This window comes from Mustela erminea, chromosome 9, assembly GCF_009829155.1.
Source record: "Mustela erminea isolate mMusErm1 chromosome 9, mMusErm1.Pri, whole genome shotgun sequence".
Lineage (NCBI taxonomy): Eukaryota > Metazoa > Chordata > Mammalia > Carnivora > Mustelidae > Mustela > Mustela erminea.
This window is the reverse complement of record NC_045622.1, coordinates 9,933,376-9,957,262: the sequence shown is the minus strand read 5'-3', so window position 1 is coordinate 9,957,262 and position 23,887 is coordinate 9,933,376. Positions and strand designations below refer to the sequence as shown.

Sequence of the window (23,887 nt, the reverse complement as noted above, 5' to 3'; positions counted from 1 at the left end):
GTAAAGATAAGAATTTAAAAAGATTCTAGGGATGTGTGGGTGGCTCAGTTAGTTAAGCTGCTGCCTTTGACTCAGGTCATGATCCCAGGATCCTGGTATCGAGTCCCACATCAGGCTCCTTGCTCACCGTGGAGCCTGCTTCTCTCTCTGCCTCTGCCTGCCACTCTGCCTGCTTGTGCTGTCTCTCTCTCTCTTTCTCTCTCTGACAAATAAATAAATAAAATCTTAAAAAGATTCTAAAAGAAGGAATTGATAAGAAGTTGGTTGAAAAATAAAAAGAATGTAATCAGGCTGGAGACTAGAACAAAGCAGTGTGCTAGAGTATAGGGTATATTTTGAGTTATATAGTTGAAATTATATTTAGAGTTAGGGTATATTTTGATCTGTTAGAATAACCTGTATCCAAAGATTTTAAAGAAAGAAGAACCTCTATGTATATAAAAAATAAGGTTAAATACAAAATGTAAGGTTAAATATAATGAAGGGATAGAATATGATAATAACAATGAAAACTTAAAAATACTTTTAAAAGGGTATTGGTAAGATAAAATAGTTTAAAAAGGTTAAAATAGGAAAGAGGAAAAATTTTAAAAATGGAACAAGAAAAAATAAAACTAAAAAAATTTAACTTTGGGGGCATCTGGGTGGCTCAGTGGGTTAAGCCTCTGCCTTCGGCTCAGGTCATGATCTCAGGGTCCTGGGATCAAGCCCTGCATCGGGCTCTCTGTTCAGTGGGGAGCCTGCTTACCCCCTCTCTCTCTGCCTACTTGTGATCTCTGTCTGTCAAATAAATAAACAAGTAAATTTTTAAAAAGTTAAAAAAAAATTTAACTTTGAAAGACTAAAGAATCATGGGGAGAAAGCCATGAATTCTATGTGCTCTATTCCCTTAATGCTGGAGTTTTGCTGTTCTCATTGATCTGTGAACTTGGTCTTGGCTGGATATTCTGGGAGTGGGGCCTGTTGCAGTGATTCTCACCTGTCTTTGCCCAAGACGGAATTGCACTGCCCTTGCCGGGGGCTGGGCTAAGTAATCTACACAGTTTTGGTCTGGGGAGCTTTTGTTCCCTGATCACTTTCCATACCGCTTTGGAGGACGAGAATGAAGATGGCAGCTGCCCAGTCTGGCCAGGAGGAGCCGAGAGCTCAGGGCTCCACTCCTCAGTGCGCCCTCAGAAAAAAGCCATCAGTCCCTCCCGTCTCCCTGGTCTCCGGCTGCGCTCTGAACTGACCCAGCTTGTGACCGAGTGTTTCTGTCTCTGCTGCTGGCCCTGTTTGGAGTCTCCAAACCCAGCAGATTCTTGCAGCGTGCTCCTGCGCTGCTCCTCCCGGAGTAGGAAGGTGAGGGTCTCCCTAGATCGGTCACTTGTGGGGTCCCTATTCCAAGAGCAGGGGTCTGACTGTGCCTCGGATCATGGTTTAAGGTAACCCTGAGCTGAGAGCCCCTTCCTTGCCTCTGTCTCTGCAGCAGCTTCCCCGCTCTGATACCTGGGTTACCTGGGAGCTCTGCCACCCTCAGACACCCCTGGTGTTTCGGAGACCCCACAAGAGCCACCACCTGCTTATCCTCTGGAGCAATGTCCCCCTGTGGAGCAGACTTCTGAAAGTTCCGCTCTCCCGCTTGCCGGGAGCCGGCCCCTCCCCCTGCGGTCTATCTTCCCATCTGTCCCCTCGGATTCACTTCTCCGCACGTCCTACCTTCCAGAAAGTGGTTGCTTTTCTGTTCCTAGAATTGCTGCTCTTCTCTTTGATCTTCTGTTGAGTTTGTCGGTGTTCAGAATGGTTGATAACTATCATGCAGAACTCCTGGGACCTGATGATACTTAGTCTCCTACTCCTCTGCCATCTTGCTCCTCTTCTCTCTTTCTGTCATTCATTTTTTTGTTTGTTTCTCTCTCTTTTTCTTTCTTTCTCTCTCTCTTCCTTTTTTTTTTTAATTCTAAGATTTTATTTATTTGGCAGACAGATCACAAGTAGGCAGAGAGGCAGGCAGAGAGAGAGGAGGAAGCAGGCTCCCCATGGTGCAGAGATCCCGATGAGGGGCTCAATCCCAGGACCCTGGGATCATGACCTGAGCCGAAGGCAGAGGCTTTAACCTGCTGAGCCACCCAGGTGCCCCTCTCTCTTTCTTCTTTTCTCTTCCCTTCCCTTTTTTCTCCCCTCCCCCCTCCCTCTCCTTCCTTCCTCCTTCCCTCTTTTCTTTTTCCTTCCTTCCTCCTTTCTTTCCTTTTCTTTTGTTCTCTTTTTTCCATTCCTTCCTCTTTTCTCTTCTTTCCCCTTCCCTCCTTTCTTCCCTCCTTCCTTCCTGCCCTCTGTCTTTCCTTTCTTTTCTTCCTTCCTTCCTTCCTTTTTCTTTTCTTTCTTTCCTTTTCCCTTTCCTTTCCTCTCCCTCCCTCCCCCTTCCTTCCTTCCTTTTTTCTTCCTCCCTCCCTCTCTTTCTTTCTTTCTTTCTTTCTTTCTTTCCTCTCTCTCTCTCTCTCAAATGCTCTCCTCTGAGCCCACCCCTCTCAGCATCTACTTCAGCAGTTGTATTTGCAGAGAGCATAGTTGACACGGGTCCCTGTGGCGGGACCTCATCTGGGCTGCTCATCTGCTTGGTCGGCTGGGCTCATTTGGGGTGCTTGTCTGCCTTAGGTGTGTGTGCTGAAGTGTGCTGAGCCTTGGGAGGTGTCTTGCTGACATGCAGACCCTCCACTGTGTTTCTAGCACTTTGTGTCTGTGTGGGCCCACAGAACCGCCCAGAGGGGAAGGAGTTCTGCCACAGCCCTTAGCTGGGCCTCCCTGCATGCGTCTCCAGGTGCTGGCTGAAGACAACTGTCATGGAATGCCACACCCCAGATCCGAAGTCCAGGGATCCAGGGGCTGCGATCCAGAACATGCAGTCCCTACTGTATCCCTGGAGACACAGAGGCCTGCAGAGAGGGTCATTGCAGGGGCTTGTCCTAGTGGGGCCGGGGTGTAGGGCTGCTGCTGACTTCCCAGCGTAGGCCACAGGGTAGGCTGGTGACCTTCTCCTCCTTGGCTACAGACCTGTTTTCTTTCTTCCCTCAGCAGGAGCATGACAGGACTTGTAGGTGGGATCCTGGGCTCCAGATCGTGGCTCCCTGGGGAAGTTTCATCCCATCAGCCCTTGAGGTCTTCGCAGTTTTGTTCCTCATGCTCGCCTCCATGTTTCCAGCAGGCTGTTGACAGCCATGGTGGTGGGAAGTACTCTAAACACACAGTTCCTTGTGGGTCACCTTGTTCTGAGCTGGAGTTCACAGTCAGTTCTGGGCTTACCTGCTCAGGAAAAGGACAGAACACAGCAATGCCTCCTGATACCTAGACCTGGGGACCAGCAGACCCTTTGCCAATCACACTTTCCTGTTCTCCTGCCTCTTGTCTGCTCTTCCCAGCCTCCCAATCTATCGATTTCCCCCTTAGGGAAAACGCCAAGAAAGGAGCATCCCTGGTTGTGCTGGGTCAGCTTTGTCTACCAGCTAACTGTGCTTTTGAGAGGCAGACATGGGGTATCCTGTTTCTGCCTTTCAGGGCCCCCTAATCCAAGTGGTCCCAGCCTGCCTCCATTGTAGAGCTGCTACTCACTGGCCAAACACTGTCCCAGCCTAGAGGAGGGAGAGGGGTATGGCAGCCCACGATCAGGGGCTGGGGCAGCAGCCACTGTGGTTCCCCAGTAGGGAGACCCTCTCCCGCCACATGTAAACTCTGCAGCTGAGCTGCTTGTATGAAACTCTGTTAAAGCCACCAGAAGCTGTGTGCTCACTTTCAGAAAATAGGTAAAAAGTGTTTCACAATCCCAGGTACTGCAGGGGAAGGAAATAGGGTTTGTGTGAGTTCTGGGAACATGGGAGGGAAGGCAGACAACTCTAGGTAGTAGAACATCAGGGGCCGGAGCAGAGGATGATTTGGAGGAGTGCCAAGAATGAGCAGTAAGCAAGGAGCAGGACAGTGGCCAAGATGGCTTTAGTGAGCTTTGTTAAGGACTCTGCATTTGATCCTGAGTGTAGTTGGGAGTTCCTAAAGATCTTCTTGGGAAGATGGGGGAAAGAGGGGGATTGTATGATAAAATTCACCTTCCGTCCAACTCATTCTGTGTAAAGTGGGGCCAGTGGATTGGTGGCCACCAGACCACTGGATAAAAATCAATGAGACTTCCTACATGACTCAGCTATGGCCACCCAAGCTCGCCTTCCATGAGACCAGAGCTTCTGGGGTAGAGATTTATGTATGAGATTCATATGACCATGCTGGGAGCAACTCTTCTCACCCAGATGCGTCCTACCTTGCCTGCGCCTAGCCCTAGCGGTGAGGCTGGGGCTGTGGTCACATAAGGCCGTCCTCTTAGGCGACCTCACTGGAGTGTTTCTGAATACCCCGTGGGAGGAAGTGGGGATGGAGGGTCTCCCCAGCCACGGTGGGCCCTCACTGGAGCGGCAGTGAGCAGGCGAACACCAGCCTGGCAAGTGTTTCAGGGCATCTTTTTGTAGCTGCAAGTCAGAATCTATCCTCTAGACTCTTGAGCCGTAACCCTGTGTGCCAGGCAGCAGGACGGGTGGAGGCGAATTCTGTTAGGGTGTCCCTGCCTCTCCCACCCTGATCCTCTGATGTGAGGCTGCAAATGGCACAGCAGGATTTTCCCATGATTCTCCTTGGCAGACAGCTGCCTGCAGTTTTCTTTTCTGGGTTCTTGCTTAGTTCTCTCCTCTTCTAAATCCGTTTTCATTTCCTTGCTCATCTCACAAAGTGCCGGGGTTTCAGATACGAGCTCCATGCGACAGCTCCTCTGTGTTTGTGGACTGGACCTCTTGTACTTCAGCCTGTTCCAGATCTCCACGAGGGTGTTCACAGGCATCTCAGGCTTATCCAGAACCAAATTCTGCATGCCCCCACCCAGCTGCTTCGTCTTCACTGTTTCTTAGAAAGTAGATGGCGGCTCCATCCTTTTAATTGTTTAGGCCCCAAATCTGGGAGTCACCTTTGATGATTTCCTCAAACCCCAACATCCGATCCATTATCCAGTCTTGCTGGCTTCCCCTTCGGGAGCTTGCCAGAAGCTGGCCATTGCCCACGCTTGGCTGGAAGCCGGTTGTCCAAGCACGCTGTCTTGTCCCATCTAGATTTTTGCCTCCTTATTGGCATCCTCACGTCCTCTCTTGCCCTTCAGCAGTCTGTTCTCCAACCAACAGCCAAAAACGATTGTCTCAAAAATCAAGTCCTGTCAGGCTTCTGCTCCAAATTTCCCTCTGGCTTTCCACCTCACTTGAAGGAAAAAGCCAAAATTCTTGCAGTTGTCTGAGGACCCGCTGTGATCTAGCTCATGGGAACCTCTGCCCCATCCCCTCCATTGTTCTCTGCTCCAGCCACACTGGCCTTCTTGCTCTTCCTCAGACACTCTAAGCAGTCTCCACCTCAGGACCTTTGAACTAGCTGTTCTCTCTACCTGAGATATCTTTGCTCTGATAGTCCTGTGTTTCAGTACCTTTTTTCAGGTCACTGCTCAAATGTCCCCTTTTCAGAGAGGAGGACCCTGATCACCTACTGACCTTGATTTGCTCTTGGTGCCACTTACCCCTCCCTGTTTATTCATGACAGACTAAGTCATGCTTTAGTAACAGATCCTAACTAAGGCTAAGTGGCTTATAACATAAGGGCTATCCAGGTGTCTGCAGGAGCCAGCCTTTACTTGCTTGAGAGAATGATTATGTTTTCATAAATACGAGCCAGATGTTATTAAAAGTTTAATTCCATAAACCTACAATCAACAAAATTGTGTTTAAAGTGAAGGCATTAAGTACCCCAAATGTATCATTTCTCAATTATTTTACTACATTTTACTCTTACGAACATATATCAATAGCTTATTGTTGTTATCGCTTGATATCGCTGTTTTCTCTGAGCTTGAGGATCTTTAGGTGGTCTTTTATCCTTATGGGGGGAGTAGGCTGTATGATGAAGTGGATCTCTCTGCGAGCCTCTGGTGAGCGAGGACATGCTCAAACCAGCCATGCTGGGAGTATTTACACACCATTGAGAGCAGAGAGTGCCACAAATAGGTTTTTGTTTGTTTGCTTGGTTTTGGTTGTGTAGACTTGAGAGTGATGGGGAAATGCTTATGATGTAGATTAAGTTTAGGACTGTGCCCTATGCATAGCCATCCCACTGTGGCTAGCACAAAACATCGAGGCCTTGCTCTAGTATTCAAAACTCACACCATTGATGAGCAAGTGAAGGTCCAACACACGGATCTCCCGGTGCTCCACTTCCATCTGACCCGTGAATGTTAGCAACCAATGTTCTTGCTGGAATTCCACTTAACAACTCATGCAACTGCAGCTTGGTTCTATACAAGAGTGCGGCAAAAATGTACCAAAATGTTCTGTATCCTATGGATATGTAGAATTTCAACATGGAGTATGGTATATCACTTGTGAATTGCATTCTTTGTCTCAGTTAAGTTTATGATAAACACACCACGTGTATATGCATCCCTTCATCTTCCTCCCTTGGAGGGCCGGTTATTAAACATTCACCAGAGATCGCCATTGGGGTTACCCCTCATGCATTCTCCGTGTCCATCATGCCATCTGTGTACCCCTCACTCTGGGCCCAGGTGGTGGCCCTTCCACCACTTGCAGCTTTGCTGATTGCTGTGACAAGGGAAGAGGCCATCGAGGCTCTGCTGAGAAGTGACACGCACCGCCCTGCTCATACTCCACTGACACAGCCATGCCTGCTCTGTGTGACCAGAGAAGTACAAACCTATCAAGTGCCTGGAAGGAGGGAAGGGAGAACTGGATGCTGGCGATGAGTTTGTCCGCTGCACCCCACACATCAGCCAATGTTCCACTGCTGTATCCTGAGCATCTTGGAGACACACAGTGAATACTTACTGGGCGAGTCTCGCAGGAGATGACCCTGAAGGAGGAAGGCTCTGGAAGTAAGCCCCCATGGGTCATTAGAGAGAGGGTCATCATTTCATGATGTTTTTGTTGATCACTCCTTATCTTGCCATATGCAACTGGACTTTGGTGGCCCAGGAAATCACATATATACACGTGGCTCTGGGTCCTTAAAACAGGCTCCAGGGCCAGTGAAGGGCCAACTCCTGGCGGCAGAGGCAGACACTACCCCAGAGGAAGACACCACCCCAGGCTGGGGCTAGAGATGAGCATGTAGGACACAAAGGAAGGAGGTGCTCAGACCCGTGCAGGTGCAGGACTGGCCCTGAGACAGGGCCTCCTTACATCTTCCTCCCTACAAGTTTCACTCACCTGCCTCACCCTAGTGCTGGCCCTGGGACCTGCTCTGCTCCAGGGACTTCCAACTCCGAAGTCTAGTAGGTAATTCCAACTCTCTGCTCTTCCCAGCACAGCTGGACAGCAGCACAGGCAAGAGAATTCTGAGTTGGGTGAAGTTTTCTTCACTCTATCTATCTCAGAGACTTTAATAAACTCCAAGGGCTAAGCAGTATGGTAAAGACAGGGAGAGGAGAGGAATCATGTATTCTGGAATAAGCTTCATGTGCCTGTCTCCTTGTTGAAACCGTGGCGCTCCAGTTCAGATTGTTATTCCAACTGGGTTTGATGCTCTCACACCCCTGGAGTGCCACCAGCACTACACTCTGCTTTCATAAACATCGCTTCCCTCATTAGCCAGGGCCTCAGCTCTACGAGCTTGGAATCTTCTGTTTGCCAAAAGGGGAAGCTGAGTCTTGGGGAGATTAAAGAACTCTTCCAAAGTGAACAAGGACGTGGCAGAACCAGGACTTGAATGAAATCTTCTGATGGCTGCCATTCTAAAATGAGGATTCCTCTATCAGCCTGAGGGACACCATCCTTCAGGCCACATGAACTCAAGACACTGGGTTTAACAGACCTTGTTCACAAGGACAAAAAAAAAAAAAAAGCCAAACAATTGGCATTTCCACATTATGATTCATGTGGCAGACTTGCACTGAATCGAAATAAAGCCCAGATGGACCATCATCATTTTTCTTTTCTTTCAATTTTTATTGAACACAAGTATTCTGACAGAATGCAAAGTCAAAATTCTCAGTTAGTACTCAGTATTTACACCAGTGAGAATGGAAACAAAGGTGGTATCGATGTTTCACTCGGTAAAAAGTTTATAACAAGAGAGAAGGCCCCCGAAGTACGGAATGCTGGGTAGGGATGTTCATGGAGGTCTGAAAACCACCATCCAGACAGACAGCCTCGAGTGACAGCCCGGGACGGAAGGGCTCCATAGAAAAGTGTGAAAACGGTCCCACTTCAGAAGCTGCACTACGTACACTACGGCCCCCCAGGACTCAGAGACCTGCATGTGGCACAGGGTGCGCCCCCTCCCGCAGAACGTGGCCATGCCGCTGGTTACGTGAATACATATGTATGGCACATACACATATAGACACATACACACTGCAAACTGGTAGAGTTGATCCCGCCTTCAAAAAATTAAAAAAGGAAAACTATAAGCTTTTATCTCTTAACATAAAAGATAGAACATCTTGAAAATAAAGTGACTCTCTCTTTGATTTTAGAGAAAGCTTTTTGCTCTTTTTTTTGTTTTGTTTTTGTTCTGTTTTGCTTTTTTTAGTATTTTTAAATTTTTTTTTTTTTTTTTTAAAGAAAGGAAAGCTCATGCGTGCAGAGACAAATCTATGTATAATGAGAGAGGCAGACCAAAAGGTGGGCAGAGTCTTGGTGCCAGTTGATGGCGGAGCCGGTTCTGGGTGGGTGATTGTGGGGAGGATCAGCTGCCCTGGGCCGGGTTACTTGAGGGTCGGCTATACCTTTTCCTCTTCCAAACCATCAGAGCCCAGGTTGTTGCGTCTGGCCCAACCACTCGGCATAAGATGCACAGTCTCAATGAGGGATAGTGTGGGCTTGGCTTGGGTAGTCAGTACCACTGCCATCAGAAGATGAACAGCTGAGTCCGTGGACAGCCCAGCAGTGGGAAGGGCCCCCCACGCCCTGCTGGGTCCTCCTGTCTCAGACCCCCAGGAGCTCCTATTCTTCTGTGTGCTCTAAGAACTGTCTGCGCGTTCATTACTCGTGCCTGAGGGCCTGTGCATTTCAAACCAGAGATTTGTGCAAAGGCCCTACAATCAAGGGGGCCAGAGCTGGGTACACTGGCTCCTCCATTTCCATCCCCAGGAGCTGAGAAAATGCAAAATAACCCCACATTTAGCAAATGACAAGACCATTATTTTTCACAGTTTGAAATTATAATCGTAGCGGATCACCACGGATCAGACTGCAGAAGTGTCAGAACATGGGGGGGGGTGGCCCATGGGACGGACTCAGGGGCGGTTTGGCCACCCTAACCTCTTGCTGTTTTGTACCTTGGGACAGGAATGCATGCCGGAGGGCTGAATTGCTGTTTCCTTAGCATTATCAGCGTCATCATCATTGCTTTTATTTCATTTTCTTTGTTTAAAGGCTTTAATTCCTTTTAAGAGTTATTTTTGTTTCCTGAATATTTTTTTTTCTGAACTATCTGCTATACCTTCCACAACCAAACTATGTTGAAATTTTATTTCAATACTATGACAAAAACACGTTTCACACTAAAATATTCACGCATCCACAGTGCACAAGCTTGCAGTTTCTAAAGTAGAATGATAAAAGAAAGCAAAATTTCTATACAAAGGGCTGGCTTTTCCCTTCTCCCCCCTCCCATCCCCCTTTAAGTTTCTGTATTTTTCCCCCCACTTGGTTTCCAATCCAGGAAAGTTGTGTTTATGACTCCAGACAGCAGGTTGTTTTCTTTTTTTTTTTTTTCTCTCTTTTGTTTCTATAAATGCTGCCTAAGTGAACAGAAGGCCGATGTTACTTTACTTCAACAGATTTCCAAAAAAAGACACTAATTCCCTGAAGCACAAATGCTCTTCCGCTCAAATCTAGATTCTGGGCTCAAAAGGAAATTGTATGTATATATTTTGTTTGGCTTTCTACAAAAAGGGGATGTTTGGGGTAAAAATGTGTGTTCACCAAGACCAGCCCCAACTATACAATCTTCTCTGCTTCATTCAACAAAGCCTAAGGAGTCCTTCAAAAGGAAGGACATGGACGCCTGGGGGTGGGGGCAGACCCTTTTCCACAGATACAGGCAGGTGGTGGCTAATCAGAAAGTGGTCTCTAACTCCCAAGGAAATACAAAAAGAACTGAGAACCAGCCCTCCCACCCAAAAAAAAACCAAAACCACTCCAGAACGAGATGGGTTTTCACCTGAGTTGCACACAGGCAAAAATTTCAAATCAGAAAGTGGAGGGGATGTGTGTGGGGGGAAGAGCCACTGTAAACAATCATATTTTGTAAAGTTGTCCCGTGCGAAAGCAAGCCTGTGATGACCCTACCCGCCTCCAGGCAGTGTTTGTAACTTAAAGGAAAAAAAAAAAAAGGCAGCGATTTTACACGGACATTTAAACACAACCAAAGTCAAACATTTGTCAACTTGTAAACATTGGAAAACAAAGTTGGCAGAAAGGAAGGAAAAAAAAAGAATGAGAAAGAAAAGGAAAGAAAAAGAAATCAGAATATTGCAAACCGAGATCTCCCCCCCAGAAGTTGCGATTTGGCATTCTTCCTACGAAACGGGAGTCTACGTGGGAATTGAATTCAGCTAGCAAGGGGGACACACTTTGCATACTGAACAAATACAAAGTGAACAGAAATTATAACTTATTTATGGGGCTTTACAGAGTTCAAACTCGACTCAAAGTATAAAAATAAACTTGGACTTTGTTCATTCGTTAGTCTTAGTGCCTGGAAGTATTTCTCTGAAACTGGTCTGTGCCAATTGGGCAACACCAAGTGCGGTCTTCCTGAACCTAGATTTTTTTTTTTTTTCTGAGCTTCCTAGATTCTTAATTTGGGGTCCTTTTGTTTGATTCTTAAATGGTTTCAGGGAACAGAGTGTCCTAGTTTGGCTATGGGTTTAACCTTTTTGTCTCATTTTCTTACAAGTGAGTGCGCGCAGCAAAGGAACCCTTTCTATAAACCTACAAAAAGGAGATCCCATGTTTATCTGTTTAGTTTTTTTTTTTTTTAAAGGCAAAAGACACTAGAGGAATGAGATGTGTGTGCGTGTGTGTGCATGTGTGCGTGTGTGAGATATTGGGAATGCTCTGGTGAAGCTGTGGTGTCACTTTTACTTTGATCTGCTCATCTCTTGTCACCCATCATGCTTTGCTCTCGTTCTCCTTTGTTTGTGTGGCGTCGTTGGGGACCGTCTTGACTTCGGCAGGCGCTGGCTTCGTTTCTGTCTCCTGGCACTCCGACTTTGCTTCTACTGGGCCCTTCCTGCAGAGAATTGGGAAAATAGCACTGAGACCACAGTCTGCAGTTGTCACCCTCCAGCCGGGCTAAGGCATACAGCAGTGGTCCCCCTTCTTGGCTGCCCGCTGGAATCACCTGGGAGCTCTAAAAATCCCCAACACCTGAGCCAGCCCCCCAGGAATCCTGATTTAATCGGGCGGGGCACGATGACTTTTAAAAGCACCCAAGTGACTCTGAAATGGAGCCAAAGTGGAGAGCCGCTGAATCAGAGGAACGAGACCTTCCCTCCCTTCTGGCCCTCGTGCAATGCCGGGGGCCTGGAGCCCAGTGCTTCCCTGGGGCGGCGGAAGGGGGCAGCAGACGTGGCCTGCTCCTCACCCTGACCACCCAGGTGCAGTAGCAGACCGCCTGGGTCGGCATAAATGACGCATGCTGGGCTCTATTCCCCAGCACCGAGTCCAGGGGTGTGGACCCAGACTCTGCCGACCACCTTGCTCATGCCTGTCCTCAGTGCAGCAGGCCCTGTGCTCTGTGGTTAGGGTGGGAAACGCTCTTTGCCACCAAGACGGTGTCGCATGGCACGGGAGGCTAGGGTGGGCTGGCACACTACATGGGGACAGGGTCAGGGGGAGTCGGGGCTGCTGAGTGGGAAGGACTAGTGGATTCCTACTTCTTCAGATTCAGGGCTCGCAGGGAGGGTCCCATTTTGGCTCTTGTGGGCAGCATGACAGCTCGTCTGGGGGGCAGGGGCCTCTGTAAAAACCTAGGTCTGACTCTGCCTTATTCAGTCCCAGGAGTCAAAGTCTGGTTTAAGGGCGCACGGGGGCAAGTGCAGTGCCAGACCCCGGCTCCGGCTGCGTCTCGGCATCACAGTTAAGACATCTGTAATCTTAAGGACCTTCGCTTGGACTTGGAGACCCAACAGGCATTTGGTGCCTGTGAGCTCCACGTCTTCCCAGACATTGCAGGTCAGAAGAAGCCCAAGTAGCCCGTAGTCCTGGGGGCGTTGTGGGCATCCGGGCTGGAGTGGGACAGGGCCTTCTGAAGCATTCCCTCTCCCCACAGGGGCCTTGGGGCCTGCCCCTGTCCTTCCTAATAGACTGTCTGGGTGCCCCGGGGTGGCTGGTAAGGGCACCTTGGCCTCCTTAGCTCGCCTGCCAAGCTATGCTCATCAGTGGCCTGATGGCAGCCCCCCCTCCCCACCCCCAGGGAAAACTGAAGCCTCTGCTCGCATGATCAGGCTAAGACATAATTAACATGGCCTAGTTAGTGCGCAGACGGCGGCTCGCCGGGCCCTGCTGCCTGCCCCGCTCTCTGCCTCATCCCAGCCCCTGCTTGACAGTCGCCTCAGAGAAACCCAGCATCAGGCTGAAGACACCTCTCTCAAACAGGACACAGCACAGCACAAACGCACACCACCACCGGACACAACCCGACCACAGCAGACAGAGAGAGGCCGTACTCGGGCTTTGCTGGTGCAGGTGGAACAGAGCTGTCGGCAGTGGAAGGAGCAAGCTCGGGGGCTTGTCCACTGGCCCCAGCGGCGGGAGCAGGAGAGCTCAGGGCTGCAAAAACATCCTTTGCAAGGTCAATATCTGGGGTCTTGAAGTTCCCTTCGTCCATTTTAAAGTCCTCGCCCTGGGCAGGGTTTGTGGCGCTGACGGAGGCAGCCTCGCTCTTCGGGCTAGTGAGGCCCGTGGCTGCCTCGGTCGGGCTCTTCGCAGCGCCGGGCTGGGTGGGCTCGGGATCCGGGCCTTTGGTGCTGGGAGCCTCCTGCTTGGCCTGGGGGGCTTCCGTGGCAGGGGCGGCCACTGCAGCTAGGGGACTGGCTGCCCCGGCCGTGGCAGGCCCTGGCACAGGGGCCGGCTTGCTCGCTGGAGGGGCCTTGGAGGCCTCCCCCACGCTGGCAGGGGCACTCGGGCTGAGCACTGCCCCCTGGTTAGCCAGGACACTAGAAGATAAATTGTTGGCAGCAGGGGCTGAGATCGGAGTGTCGCTCAGGTCAACAAGGGGGGCGACCTTGGGGGCTGAAGCGGGGGTTGGGGAGGAGGTGGCGACGCCGGGCCCCTTGGAAGGGGTGGCCTGGCCGGCGGGCACAGAGTTTGAGTCAGGTGTGGCCGTAGCCGGGGGGGCAATACTGGAGGTCAGGGTGGTGGTCTCACTGGTGGGGCTGTTCTGAGCAGTGGCAAAGGTTTCGGTGATAGTGTCAGAGTTAGCGGTGACGGTGGTGACAGAAGGCAGCATGTCCTCGACAGTGGCTGTGGTGTCAGCAGGCAGCCTGTGGGAGGACAGGAAGTAGAAGAGAATAGACGATGAAGCTCAGACGAGACAGAGAAGCAGGGGGAGGGCTGCAGCCAAGAAGCGGGGTGCGGGCAGCCATGCGGGGACGCACAGGCACGGACACAGGCCCACAGAGAAACAAGGATGGCGAGAGGAAGCACACGCCCAGGCGGGCAAAAGCGGAGACAGGAAACACAGAGCACGTGGAGGTCTAAAGGGACCTGCTGGCCCTTCCTCCCTGCGGATGCCCCTCCAGCTCTCTGCGCTAGGTGCCTTGTCCCACAGCCCTGTCAGGGCCTCTCCGAGCCCTGCCTGCAGCCCAACTCAGGAGGGACAGGCTTCTGTCTGGTGTCCATCGCTGCCGGTGTCCCCGGCCCCCTGAGGAACTGGGCTCCGGCAGTGATGGGCAAAGTCGGGAAGATGGCAATGAGTGCTCCAAACAGCCCCAAGGGGCCACGGGCTCCCCAGCCAGAGATTTTGTGCCACCATTTAACTCCACTCCCTTCAAACCCATAGCCCTCAGGACAGTCAGCAGTCCTCCCAGGCTCGGCTGGGCACGGTTTCTGACGGAGGGCTCCCCAGGCCTCTGGGAACAGGAGGGCCAGGGGGCTTCATGGGTCCCCACCTGTTCTCACCCTTCTCAGAGGACACAGAAACCTCTAGAGTTCTTGAAAACCCTAAGCAGAATCTGCTAAGCCTCTCAAAGCTCAGCCCCTCTCACTGAAGTCTTGCCCCCTTCGGCCATTTCCGGGATGTGTGTGTGATTCAGGGAGAGGATCTAGAGGTCCCACTCATCCCAGGAGTCCGCAGAGCACCTATAGTCCCTTAACAGAACCCAGAATGCCTTCTCTCTAGGGAGAGAGGGGGGTCAGGCATTTCTGGCCAAGGGCTCCAGGATCTGGCCTGCTGGTTTGACTGGGAGTGGGGGGTGGGTGGGAGGTATGGGAGGTGTGGGTAGGGTGATGGTGGGTGTAGGGCTCTGCTGACGAGGTCTGGCCCCTCCCCGCCCACGTACTCGGGCTCTGTCAACGGTGTGGTCTCGTTGGGCTCTGTGTGTTTCCCTCCGTCATGGTTTGGGGTCCGCTCCTCCTCGGTCCGCACCTCCACGATGGGCTCCTTGGACTCATCTTTCCTGTGGAGAGAGGGGCTGTTTCAATTCTGGGTCACTGGGGCAGGGAGGGGGGCTCCTGGAGAAGACAGCTACAGATCATGGCACCTGGGCCTGGCCCAGTTGGGTGGGGGGCTGGGACATCTCAAGCCAGGTCCAAGTGCCTGAGCCTCAGCTCCCACTTGTGTGGGCTGTGTGACCTTGAGACCTGTCTTGATCACACTTGCTTCTGTCTCATCTGTAAAATGGGGTAAATAAGTCTCTACCTTGCCTAGCTGTCTCGCATTAACTGAGATCATGAATGTGAAGGGCTTAGCACGGTGCCTGGCGCAGAGAAGTACTTGGATAGTCTGTCTTTATGTATGGAGCCTGACACGCGCTGCTGCTCATAGCTTACCACCCCCCGCCCCCCGGCTCTGTCCCTTCTCACCGTGAGTCTGTGAAGGCTCCTGATAATTAGCTCAAGCTTTCTCTAGAGATGCTGGAAGGGACAGCATCTGGAGCCTCAGCTTCGAAAGGAAAGGACGTTTTATCTGTTGGATGCTTGGGGGTAACCTAGGGCCCAGAACATCACCTGGCCCTACGGTAGCTGCTCAGTAAGTGTTTGTGGGGAGATGTGTGAATGAATGACAGCAAGGCAAGTAGGTCTCTGAAGTGCTATGGAAGTTCCCCTCCGGGTTCAGCTCTGAAAATTCCCCTCATTTTCATCCACGCGGGGATTTTCAGATTTCTCTGAAATTCTAATGTGTTAGCTGTGAGTCTGGGCCCAAGGGTTTGCTTTGCAAACAGGTACCCCCAAAGGCTGTGTCTGAGAAACAGTTCTCCTGTGATACGGCTCCATGGCCGGGCCCCCCCACCAGCCCCGGGCAGAGCCCAGACCCCAGCAGCGGCAAGTGGGCTGCACTCACGAGAAGGCGGCTTTGCCCTCCTCCATGTCCTTGCCCTTGGCTCCGGGCCCCGCCTTTCCACACAGGTTGACGGCGATGCACATGAGCAGGCCGCACTTGTTCAGGAAGTAGCAGGTGATGTCCACCACCACCAGGAGCAGGACGAAGATGACAATGAGGATGCCCACAATGGCCCCAGTGCTCAGGCCTGATGTGGGGCTGCCGTTGGCTTGAGTGGGAGGGAGGGAGAGAGAGAGATGGTCGGTGGTTAACACACCAGGCCGACTTCTGTGCCCTGCAGAGCAACAGCTCCTGGGTCGGGGAGAGCCTATGGGGCAAAGTCAGGGCACTCGTGTCAAGAGGGGCACCGTCCCTGGGGCCCTTCTGTACCCCAGTGTTGAGACAACAGAGTCTCTTCATATCTTCGAGAGGGTGGGATGCCAGCCTTATGTCTGAGACCACGGGACAGATGCATGAGGCACCCACAGGTCAGGATGGCAGTGGGGACTGGGAGCTGTGTCTGCATCCTTGTGCTCAGTCTCTGAGCCTCCCCCCAACCCATCCTTAGCTGATCTCCCCGTGAGCCCGGGCAGCAGGCAGGCGGACCGTGGTCACTGGTTTCAGGCTGGACCGTGTCTCCTGGGAGTCGTCACGGGCAGGGTCCCAGCTGGAGCGGCGGGGGGTTCTCAGGGCTTTCTTAGGGCTTGTGCTGACATCAGGTGCAATGGTATGCCCGAAATGCTATCCTGCTCCCTCTCCCCTTTAGGACCAGCTCCAGAGGATTCCAGCACTGGACAACAGACATGGTTTATCCTTCACTGCACCCAGGGAGCCGAATGAAGCTCATTTACTCTGGAGACGTGGAGTTCTGCCCAGCCCCAGTAAGCCAGGTGAAAGGTTTGGGTGTACTCACCTTCTGGGAGCCCAGGCACACTTGAACCAGGCTTCAGGAAACCCAGTAGACTCACCCAGAGATGCACGTCCACACGGACAGGCACACTCACACTCAGGGCAAGTACGCTCTGTGTCCACTACAGATAGACCCGCATTCTCACACCCAAGCGGCACCCAGCGCTCCCATGCTGGCCGGGCTCACTCTGCATGACATGGCCTGTGTCCTTCTGCCCCTGTGGTCCATCTATAAAGCCCCAGGGCCCCAGGGGACTGATGGTCTCACAGAAGGGCCCCTGGCTCAGCTCCCCATGCCCCGCGTGATGGCTGTGAGTTGCCTGAGGCGGCCCTCTGATTGGTGAGTCCCCCAGTGTCTGGGAGACACCTGCTCAAGCTCCGGGAAGCTGGAACCCATCAGGGCTCTGCCCATAAGCCAGTGTGGGGACCATGGAGACTCCTTTGCAGACATGAGCACATCTGCTTCCTTCTGGAAGGACCCAGTTACAGAACTAGCAGCCCCTGGTGTACCCCCTGGCACCCCCGACCTGGCCTGAGGCTTCCTGTGCCACCGGGATCCCCTGGGATCACCCAGGTCTGCCCATTAGAGGCAGGGACTGTGGCCAACACCATTGGGTCTCACTGTGCCTTTGCTGCACACCTGGCCAGGCCCACTGGCCTGCCAGCCACATATCACACCAGATAACGGAGGGACGTGTAGTCCAAGGTGACAGGTGCTACAGCGGGCCACGTTCTTCTTTTTTTGTGCAGTCTGTGTTCCTGGGGGCACTCCTCAGTCTGCCTTGGGGTCCCTGCTCAGGCCGCATGGGGCTTCTTCAGCAGTGGTCCTACACCACTGGTCTTTGCCTCGAAAGTTTAATTCAGGGTATGAACGACCAGCCCAGCAAGGCAGAGATGACTGCTCACTCACAGCTTAATTCTTACTGCCCATGGCACAGATGGGCCTTAGATGGAGAAGATTCTCAAATTCTTGAGTATTTGTGGCTTCTTTGGGACCTTGGCCTTGCTTTCCTCCTTGGGCTTGCTGGCTGGTCTCATCCAACCCATATTTAAAACCCCAGCCTATCCCCAGGAAGGCATCAAGATGGGCCAAGGGCTCTGTGCTCAGAGGACCCAGGTCTGGCCACGCTGTCCCCAGACTTCGGCAGCAGCAAATGGCTGGCCAGCCCCTGAGGTCTGCTAGAGTGGGTCTTCTCCCTAGCAGCTCTGAAAAGCTAAATAAAGCATTTTGTTCTTCTCTTGCAGGTCCTCACACATTCCACCCTAATGAGAAAAGAGAAGCAGGCAAGCCTTCTTGATCTTTGGAGTCCTAAAGCTGCTTCCCTAAACAGGGAGGAAATATCAGCCTTGGGCTTTTTCTCTAGCCCATGACACTGGGCCAGAAGCCACTGCTGCCTCCTGGGATCAGTGCCCTGTAGGTGCTGAGAGCTCGTTCCTGAAGAAGGAACCTGAAGTATCTGTGTGAGGTGAGTGTTTGTGTTTTCAGACTCAGTGGTACAAACTGTACATTTGGAGGTGAATGCATAAGTATGGTCTGAGGGGATGCATCCTAGCTCCAAAGAGGATGACAGACCACTGCCAGGTGGCTCCGGGTTTGTGAGAGGCAGCGGTTGTCCAGCTGAAGCTCTGGGCTCGTCAGACCCAGAGGGAGGACTTCCTTGGCTCTGAAGGCCAGCAGCACGTGCACGCACTGGGGAAGGGCAGAGGGTACAAGGACCCCTGTGATGAGACAGAACGAAGGGAAGTGGTCTTCCCTTCTTCTGGAGGTAAGATTCAGACTCTTCCTCTTGGCCTGAAGGCCCTACATGCTTATAGACTCTCCCACTCTTCTGACTGTTGTCAGTCTTGGCACTGGCCCTCTACCCCTTTCCCTGTGCTCCGGCCGGAGCCTTCACGCCACCTGCTGAACACACCCAGCCCATTCCTGCCTTGGGACTTTGCTGACCCCTGCCTGCCATACTCCAGCCCCATAACCTCCTGGGAGGCTCTTTGCCATCCTGCAGGCCTCAGCTCAAACGTCACCTTGTCAGAGAGCCCTCTCCCTCCATCCCCTGATCTATTATCCAGTGATTGACCTCTGCCCACTATCTACCACACTACCTGTTTCCTCTTTTTGCCTCTGTCTGCCATTTTCTGTTCATTTACATGCTTTTCATTTGGCTAACTCTTCTGGAAGGTTCTACTGTCTTAAGTCTTATGACTGTGTCTTATGTCTCCCCAGCATCTAGGACAACCTGACTGACAGGAGATGTTCAAAGAATATTTGTCAAAAGAAAAGAGTGGCTGCTGAGCCTGGAGATGAGAGCACCACCTCCAGAGACTTACAGGTGGGCTGTGAAATGGAAGAAGTCCACTGCTGCATGATAGCTCTAGGATCCGGGGTAGATTTCAGCTCCCCTCAAGAAAGGACTAAGAGTGTGAGCTGCTTGGGCAGTTAGGCCCACTGTGGCTGGAGGCACTGAGCAGAGGCTGGACGACGCCCCTGGGCAGGGATACTGTAACGTTCTGGAAGAGGTCCCCGTGCGGGGCAGGGCTTGGTGTGACAGCGTCCCCACGTCCTCTTCAACCACAAGAGCCTGGGTCCCATGTCGCCATCCAGCAGCACCCCAAGCACCGTCCAGATCCCCTTCACTGTGTACTGAGGACTTCTCCTTGGAAGACCACCACACCCAGGAGGGCCTGTTTTTATTCACGGATTCTTGTGATTTTATTTTTATATGGAAAATAGATACTTTTTAGCATAATGTCTGTCCGCCTGCAGCAGGATTCCTGGGGTACTGAAATTTAGACTGTGGGACTTCCCGGTTCTACCCAGTCAGAGTCTCCGGGTGGGGCTCGGGAATCAGGATTTGGAGGAGCGGCCCGGCTGATCCTCGCACAAGTAGAGTTTGAGGGTTGCCATGTCCGGGTCCTCCCACGCCTGCCCTACAAGGAGCCACAGCTGTTCCCGAGGAGGAGCTGCGGAGTCTCGCTGTGTGCCCTTGACCTAGCAGACTGGATGGACGGAGAGAAAGCAAAGACGGCCCCGAAGGAAAAAGGAGCGCCCAGTTCACCGCTAAGAGTCTTGACTTTCAGATGGAGTAAGGCGCTCCTTCAAGCTAGAGAAAGTGTGCGTGGTTGCAAAAAAAAAAAACAAAAAACAAAAAACAAAAAACTAAAAGTAAGGGAAATACCAGGAAACGGATAAATGTGTGTTGAAGACAAGCCAACAGCCACTGGCGCTCGGAGGATGATACAAGACTGTAGGCCAGGAGAGCTGGAAGAACGGAGGGTATCCCCGTACCTCAGGTAAGAGTTAATAGAAGGGAAATGTAAAACCCTTCCAGGGGGTCTACGTTTGCCCGACTGTGCCACTGGCCGGCCTTGACTGGCTTACCCGAACACCCGCATGCAAAGAGAGTTTCTTGGGAGCAGCTCCTCTATAACCTCCAGGGTCAGAGCGGCCCCAGTGGTGATGGACGTGGGGCGGGGGGCTGTCCCTCCTTTGTGGTTCCTGGCCTGGGAGAGGCTGACCCTGAACAGGGAGCTCACTGTCCCACGACAGAGACCTACATCCTACGTCTTTCTTAAATCCTCAGAATGGGAATCTGGGTCTCATGTTTACAGACACCAGATGGGCCCGAGTCCCTATTAGGAGCTCTCTGTGCAGCTGAGGGGTCCCTCCCACTGCGCTGGGCTCCAGTTCACTCGTAACCCCTTACACGTCTGCTTGCTCCTTCCCAGAACCTGCTGTTAAACAGACGGCCAGTCTCAAGGGCTTCCGGTAAGTGTCCTTACACTGTGATTATAAACATAATAGGATTTGCCAATGAGAGCCTTCTCTCACATATCACAAGGTCAATCTCTGCAGCCCCTACTACGGGCTTCTAATGGGAGCCATGAAATCAGGAGCCTGAGCTACCAACTGGTGGCCCACAGGGTGTCCCTGACCCCGGAGTGACCACCTCCTGGTTCTGCGAAGGGACTGCCCCCTCCCCCTGCTGCCAGGGACCAGGAACGTCCAAGGAGGCAGTGACCCCCGAGGGTTCTCAGGGCAGCTGAGCAAAATGCATAGCTCCTCATCAGAAAAGGAAGGCATTTCCTTTGTTAGAACTCCAAGCAGCAGGCTCCAATTTCGGGGTCCAATTTGGGGTAATCAGAGCTATTCAGGTACACATGAGGTGAAAGGAAAGGGCTTTTGACGTTTTGTAGGACACACAACTATTCAATAAACTCAAAGCACGCTGGTGAGTTCACACAGACTGTTACTTCCTTTAATAACGCAAAGGTGTAAACTTCATCAAGGCCTCGCTGATTATCTACACAACAGTGTTAGCATTCTTATTAGTAACAAACGTGATCCAAACCTGCCGTATAAATATTTCAGAAGTGAGCAAAGGAACCCCGCGGCGTGCGGAGTGTGGTAGCGCTGGACAGGGCACAGCGGTGGGGGCAGCTGAGGTGGTATGTGCTTCCCCCCAGCCCAACTCCGGGGACTCAAAGGGCTGCTACCTTGGGGACTGCTGGCAGGGCCAGGGGCCGCAGCTGCCACTGAGAACGGTGTCCAGTGGGAGTGGGTGTGCCCTAACGAGGTCTCTTAAAAGGCATCCCGTTACAGACCAGGGGCCTGCCTGCATTGACCCCAGAGTAGCTTCGGCTGAGGTCCTGCCTCGCCCGGGGTGTGTGTGGGGTGGGACAGGGCTGTGTCAGGCTTCCCTATACTTTGGCTAGATCTCCAAAGAGTCCCTCCGGAAACAGGACACTGGCCCTCCCCTGTGGGTGGGACCAGGGTCAGGCTCGGGTAGAACCCCTCACCACCACCAAGGGCCCTCCTGGGTGAACATGGGACTTCTGCCCCACATGCTATCAAGAGCGTGCCAGGAGCCGGGAGGACAGTGATGGGCCACTCATGTGAGGACAGATCTCGCCTTCCCTCACCCTCCCCAGAGCTCTCGATAACTGACCTGGGATTCTTACGCCAGGCCCGGAGGCACCACGTGTCTCTCCTCCATGCTCCGACTTGTGCCTAAGAACCACGCTTGCTTCTCTTGTGCTGGTGTGAAGGCAGGGCAGGGACCCCAGGGGCAGAGGTTCGAGGTGGGGCTGGGGAGGGAGGCAGGGCTCAGGCAAGAGGCACTACCTGCCTGAGCTACTGGGAAAAGTGCGGCCTCCGGTGTCTATCATGAGCCTCTAAATGGTGAGTGCTGGGGGACACGAGCCCGTGCCAAGTGACACGGGCAGCACTGCCCTGCAGACGGGATCACTGGGGTTCCCAAAGGGAAAGACTAGTCTTCAAACGTTAATTTAAAAAAAACAACAACAAAAAACAATACAACAAACAGAACTAAAAAATAAACAGAACAAAAATTAAACTTCCGTGGGATGTTTAGAGATGAGATATGTAGAATGATGTGACCACAATGGAGGGAGAGAGGTTTTATCCACTAGAAGGTCCATCCCCGAGCACGCACAGGTGTTACTGAGCAGGAGCCTGCCGTCTCCATGTGACTCTGCGAGCACACTGTGCCTCCTTCCAACAGCAGAGAGCACTAGCTGGTGGTCACCAGAATTTTTTAAAGGTCACTAAAGCCACTGACCACACAGGCGGTTGGGGCATTTGGGAAGTAGGACAGGCTGGCCTGGTCGCAGCGTGTAAACGCTCTGGACTGGGCAGTCCGGGAGTGACCTGTCCCCACCCTCTGCTCTTGTGAGTGTGTCGGGGTGGGGAGCGCGTGAGCCACGCCTGGCTTGCGGTGGGGACTGGAGTGTAGGCGAGACTGTCGGACCACAACACCCGAGACGCAAGGCTCTGTGCAGCTCGAATCACTCCGACTGGGGGGGACACCCGTCCTACACAGCTGATGGGCACTAGGTGCGTCATAGGCTGGCCCTTTGGGCAGCACCAACCAGCATAGGCTGCTGGCTGTGATACCAGGGCCAGAGCGCCTCCCAGAAAATGCCTAACAAATCCAGTTTCTTCCACTGGATGGGCAACGTGATGGCTCTGCCCATCATGTCAGCAAAATGCCTGGGCGTGTCCCAGGAGTCTGGCTCTCTTACCACAGGCGCTTCAGGCAAGCGAAGCCAGCTGCTTTCGGAAGGGCAGAGGAGGAGCACGTGGTCATCCCAACAATCTGATGCAAGCTTTAGGGGTACTTAGACATTTTCCTCTGCTACATCATTTTCAAGTAAGAACAACAAAAAAAAGCAACAGGTAGCAGATGTGTGGAAATGTCTCTGTAAACCTAGCATAATGTTTTTTGTTTTTTTTTTAAACCATGTAAAGAAAAGCACTCCCGCATGTTTTCATAGTCTGCCATTGGAAAGGGGCAAACATCCTCGTGAAGCAGCACAGAGGATCTGTGAATGGTAAACTGTCTGCACGTCCAGCTTTTTCCAGTCCCCAAACCTTCCTCTTCCACACAGAGTGCTTGGTGGTGTGGCCGTGGCGGTCCTGACAGGTTCTTCCAAAGGGGTCACTGATCATTCTCAGAGGAACTGGGCATTTAAGCAAACTTAATTTGCGTGCGTGTGTGTGTGTGTGTGTGTGTGTGTGTGTGTGTGTATTCAAGTTCCTAACAGAGCAAAAGCAGAGTCACTGCGGAGAGAAGCAACGAGACAAAGGTGTAGGACGCAGAGCAGCCGCCCAAGGTCGCTGCAGGTCCAAGCCGTGGGTGCCCAGAGAGAATGTGGTTGTTTAAAAACAAATGTGGCAGTGGGGATGTCCCAGGGATGGACGTCCAAGGTGAGATGTGTGACGACAGACACAGGAAGGGGAGGGGGGAGAAGGAAAGAGAAGGTAGAGACAGAAACAGAGAAAAAAAAATAGATAAAAAGAAAAAAAAATTAGGTCAAATATAGAAAACGCAAGAATCAAAGGTTAATTCAACTTAGTAAATTAAACTGACAAAGGTTAGAGAAGAGCTCAGTATGGTATTACTCCCGTAAGGCCAGTTCCGAAGCTCAGCAAGGCCAGAAGCAGCACAGCAGGGCGAATTTGGGGGTTAGGGGTCAGCGAGCAAATGAAATTCAAGTGAGAGAACAGAGCCTCTGCAGTCAAATCCAGGAGTGTGATTAGGAGAGTGTTACCTTTGACTAAGGTCAGGCCTCTTAGGAACAGTCAACGAGCCTGTCCACAGCCTCCTAGCCTCTACAGCTTTCTGCATGTGGTAGGAGAGATGCACCATAAGCATCTCAGTGAGAGGTCGGACTCCTCCTCCTCGGGCGCCACGCCCTGCCTCCCCAACCCCCGCAGTTCCAGACGAACTAGTCTGCACGCCTCACCTCCTGCCACCCTGCTGACCGCCGATCCCACCACGAATGCACAGCTTAAAATTCGCAGGTTTTGTCCACAGGTCCCAACAACATGGCCAGGAAAGTCCAAGCAAGCACAGAACTACCTCAACACAGCACACAGCAGAGCCCTTGCAGGTGAGGTGAGCCA

The 23,887-nt window shown here is 52.2% G+C and overlaps 1 protein-coding gene and 1 long non-coding RNA gene across 33 annotated transcripts in view; one reads left to right on the top strand and one right to left on the bottom strand.

The window, feature by feature from the left end:
* The window catches only part of LOC116598205, a 43,941-nt gene that overhangs the window by 17,750 nt on the left and 2,304 nt on the right, over window positions 1-23,887 (top strand). For 3 of the 11 annotated variants that reach the window (XR_004288996.1, XR_004288992.1, XR_004288995.1), the window contains exons 3-6: window positions 16,322-16,436; window positions 17,710-17,930; window positions 18,686-22,631; window positions 23,799-23,874. This is a non-coding gene — a long non-coding RNA (uncharacterized LOC116598205). Of the gene's footprint in view, window positions 1-16,321; window positions 16,437-17,709; window positions 17,931-18,685; window positions 22,632-23,798; window positions 23,880-23,887 lie in introns of all 11 variants that reach the window. The other 8 variants (XR_004288993.1, XR_004288994.1, XR_004289002.1 and 5 more) reach the window with 7 other exon arrangements.
* NCAM1 (neural cell adhesion molecule 1) overlaps window positions 7,989-23,887 on the bottom strand; it is a 299,278-nt gene continuing 283,379 nt past the window's right edge. For 10 of the 22 annotated variants that reach the window (XM_032356612.1, XM_032356606.1, XM_032356603.1 and 7 more), the window contains 4 exons: window positions 15,577-15,784; window positions 14,576-14,692; window positions 12,743-13,558; window positions 7,989-11,304 (listed from right to left, as the gene is read on the bottom strand). In XM_032356612.1, the coding sequence (XP_032212503.1) occupies window positions 11,184-11,304; window positions 12,743-13,558; window positions 14,576-14,692; window positions 15,577-15,784 (1,262 nt within the window). In that variant the 3' untranslated portion in view covers window positions 7,989-11,183. Of the gene's footprint in view, window positions 11,305-12,742; window positions 13,559-14,575; window positions 14,693-15,576; window positions 15,785-20,695; window positions 23,099-23,887 lie in introns of those variants that run through there. The other 12 variants (XM_032356613.1, XM_032356614.1, XM_032356616.1 and 9 more) reach the window with 2 other exon arrangements.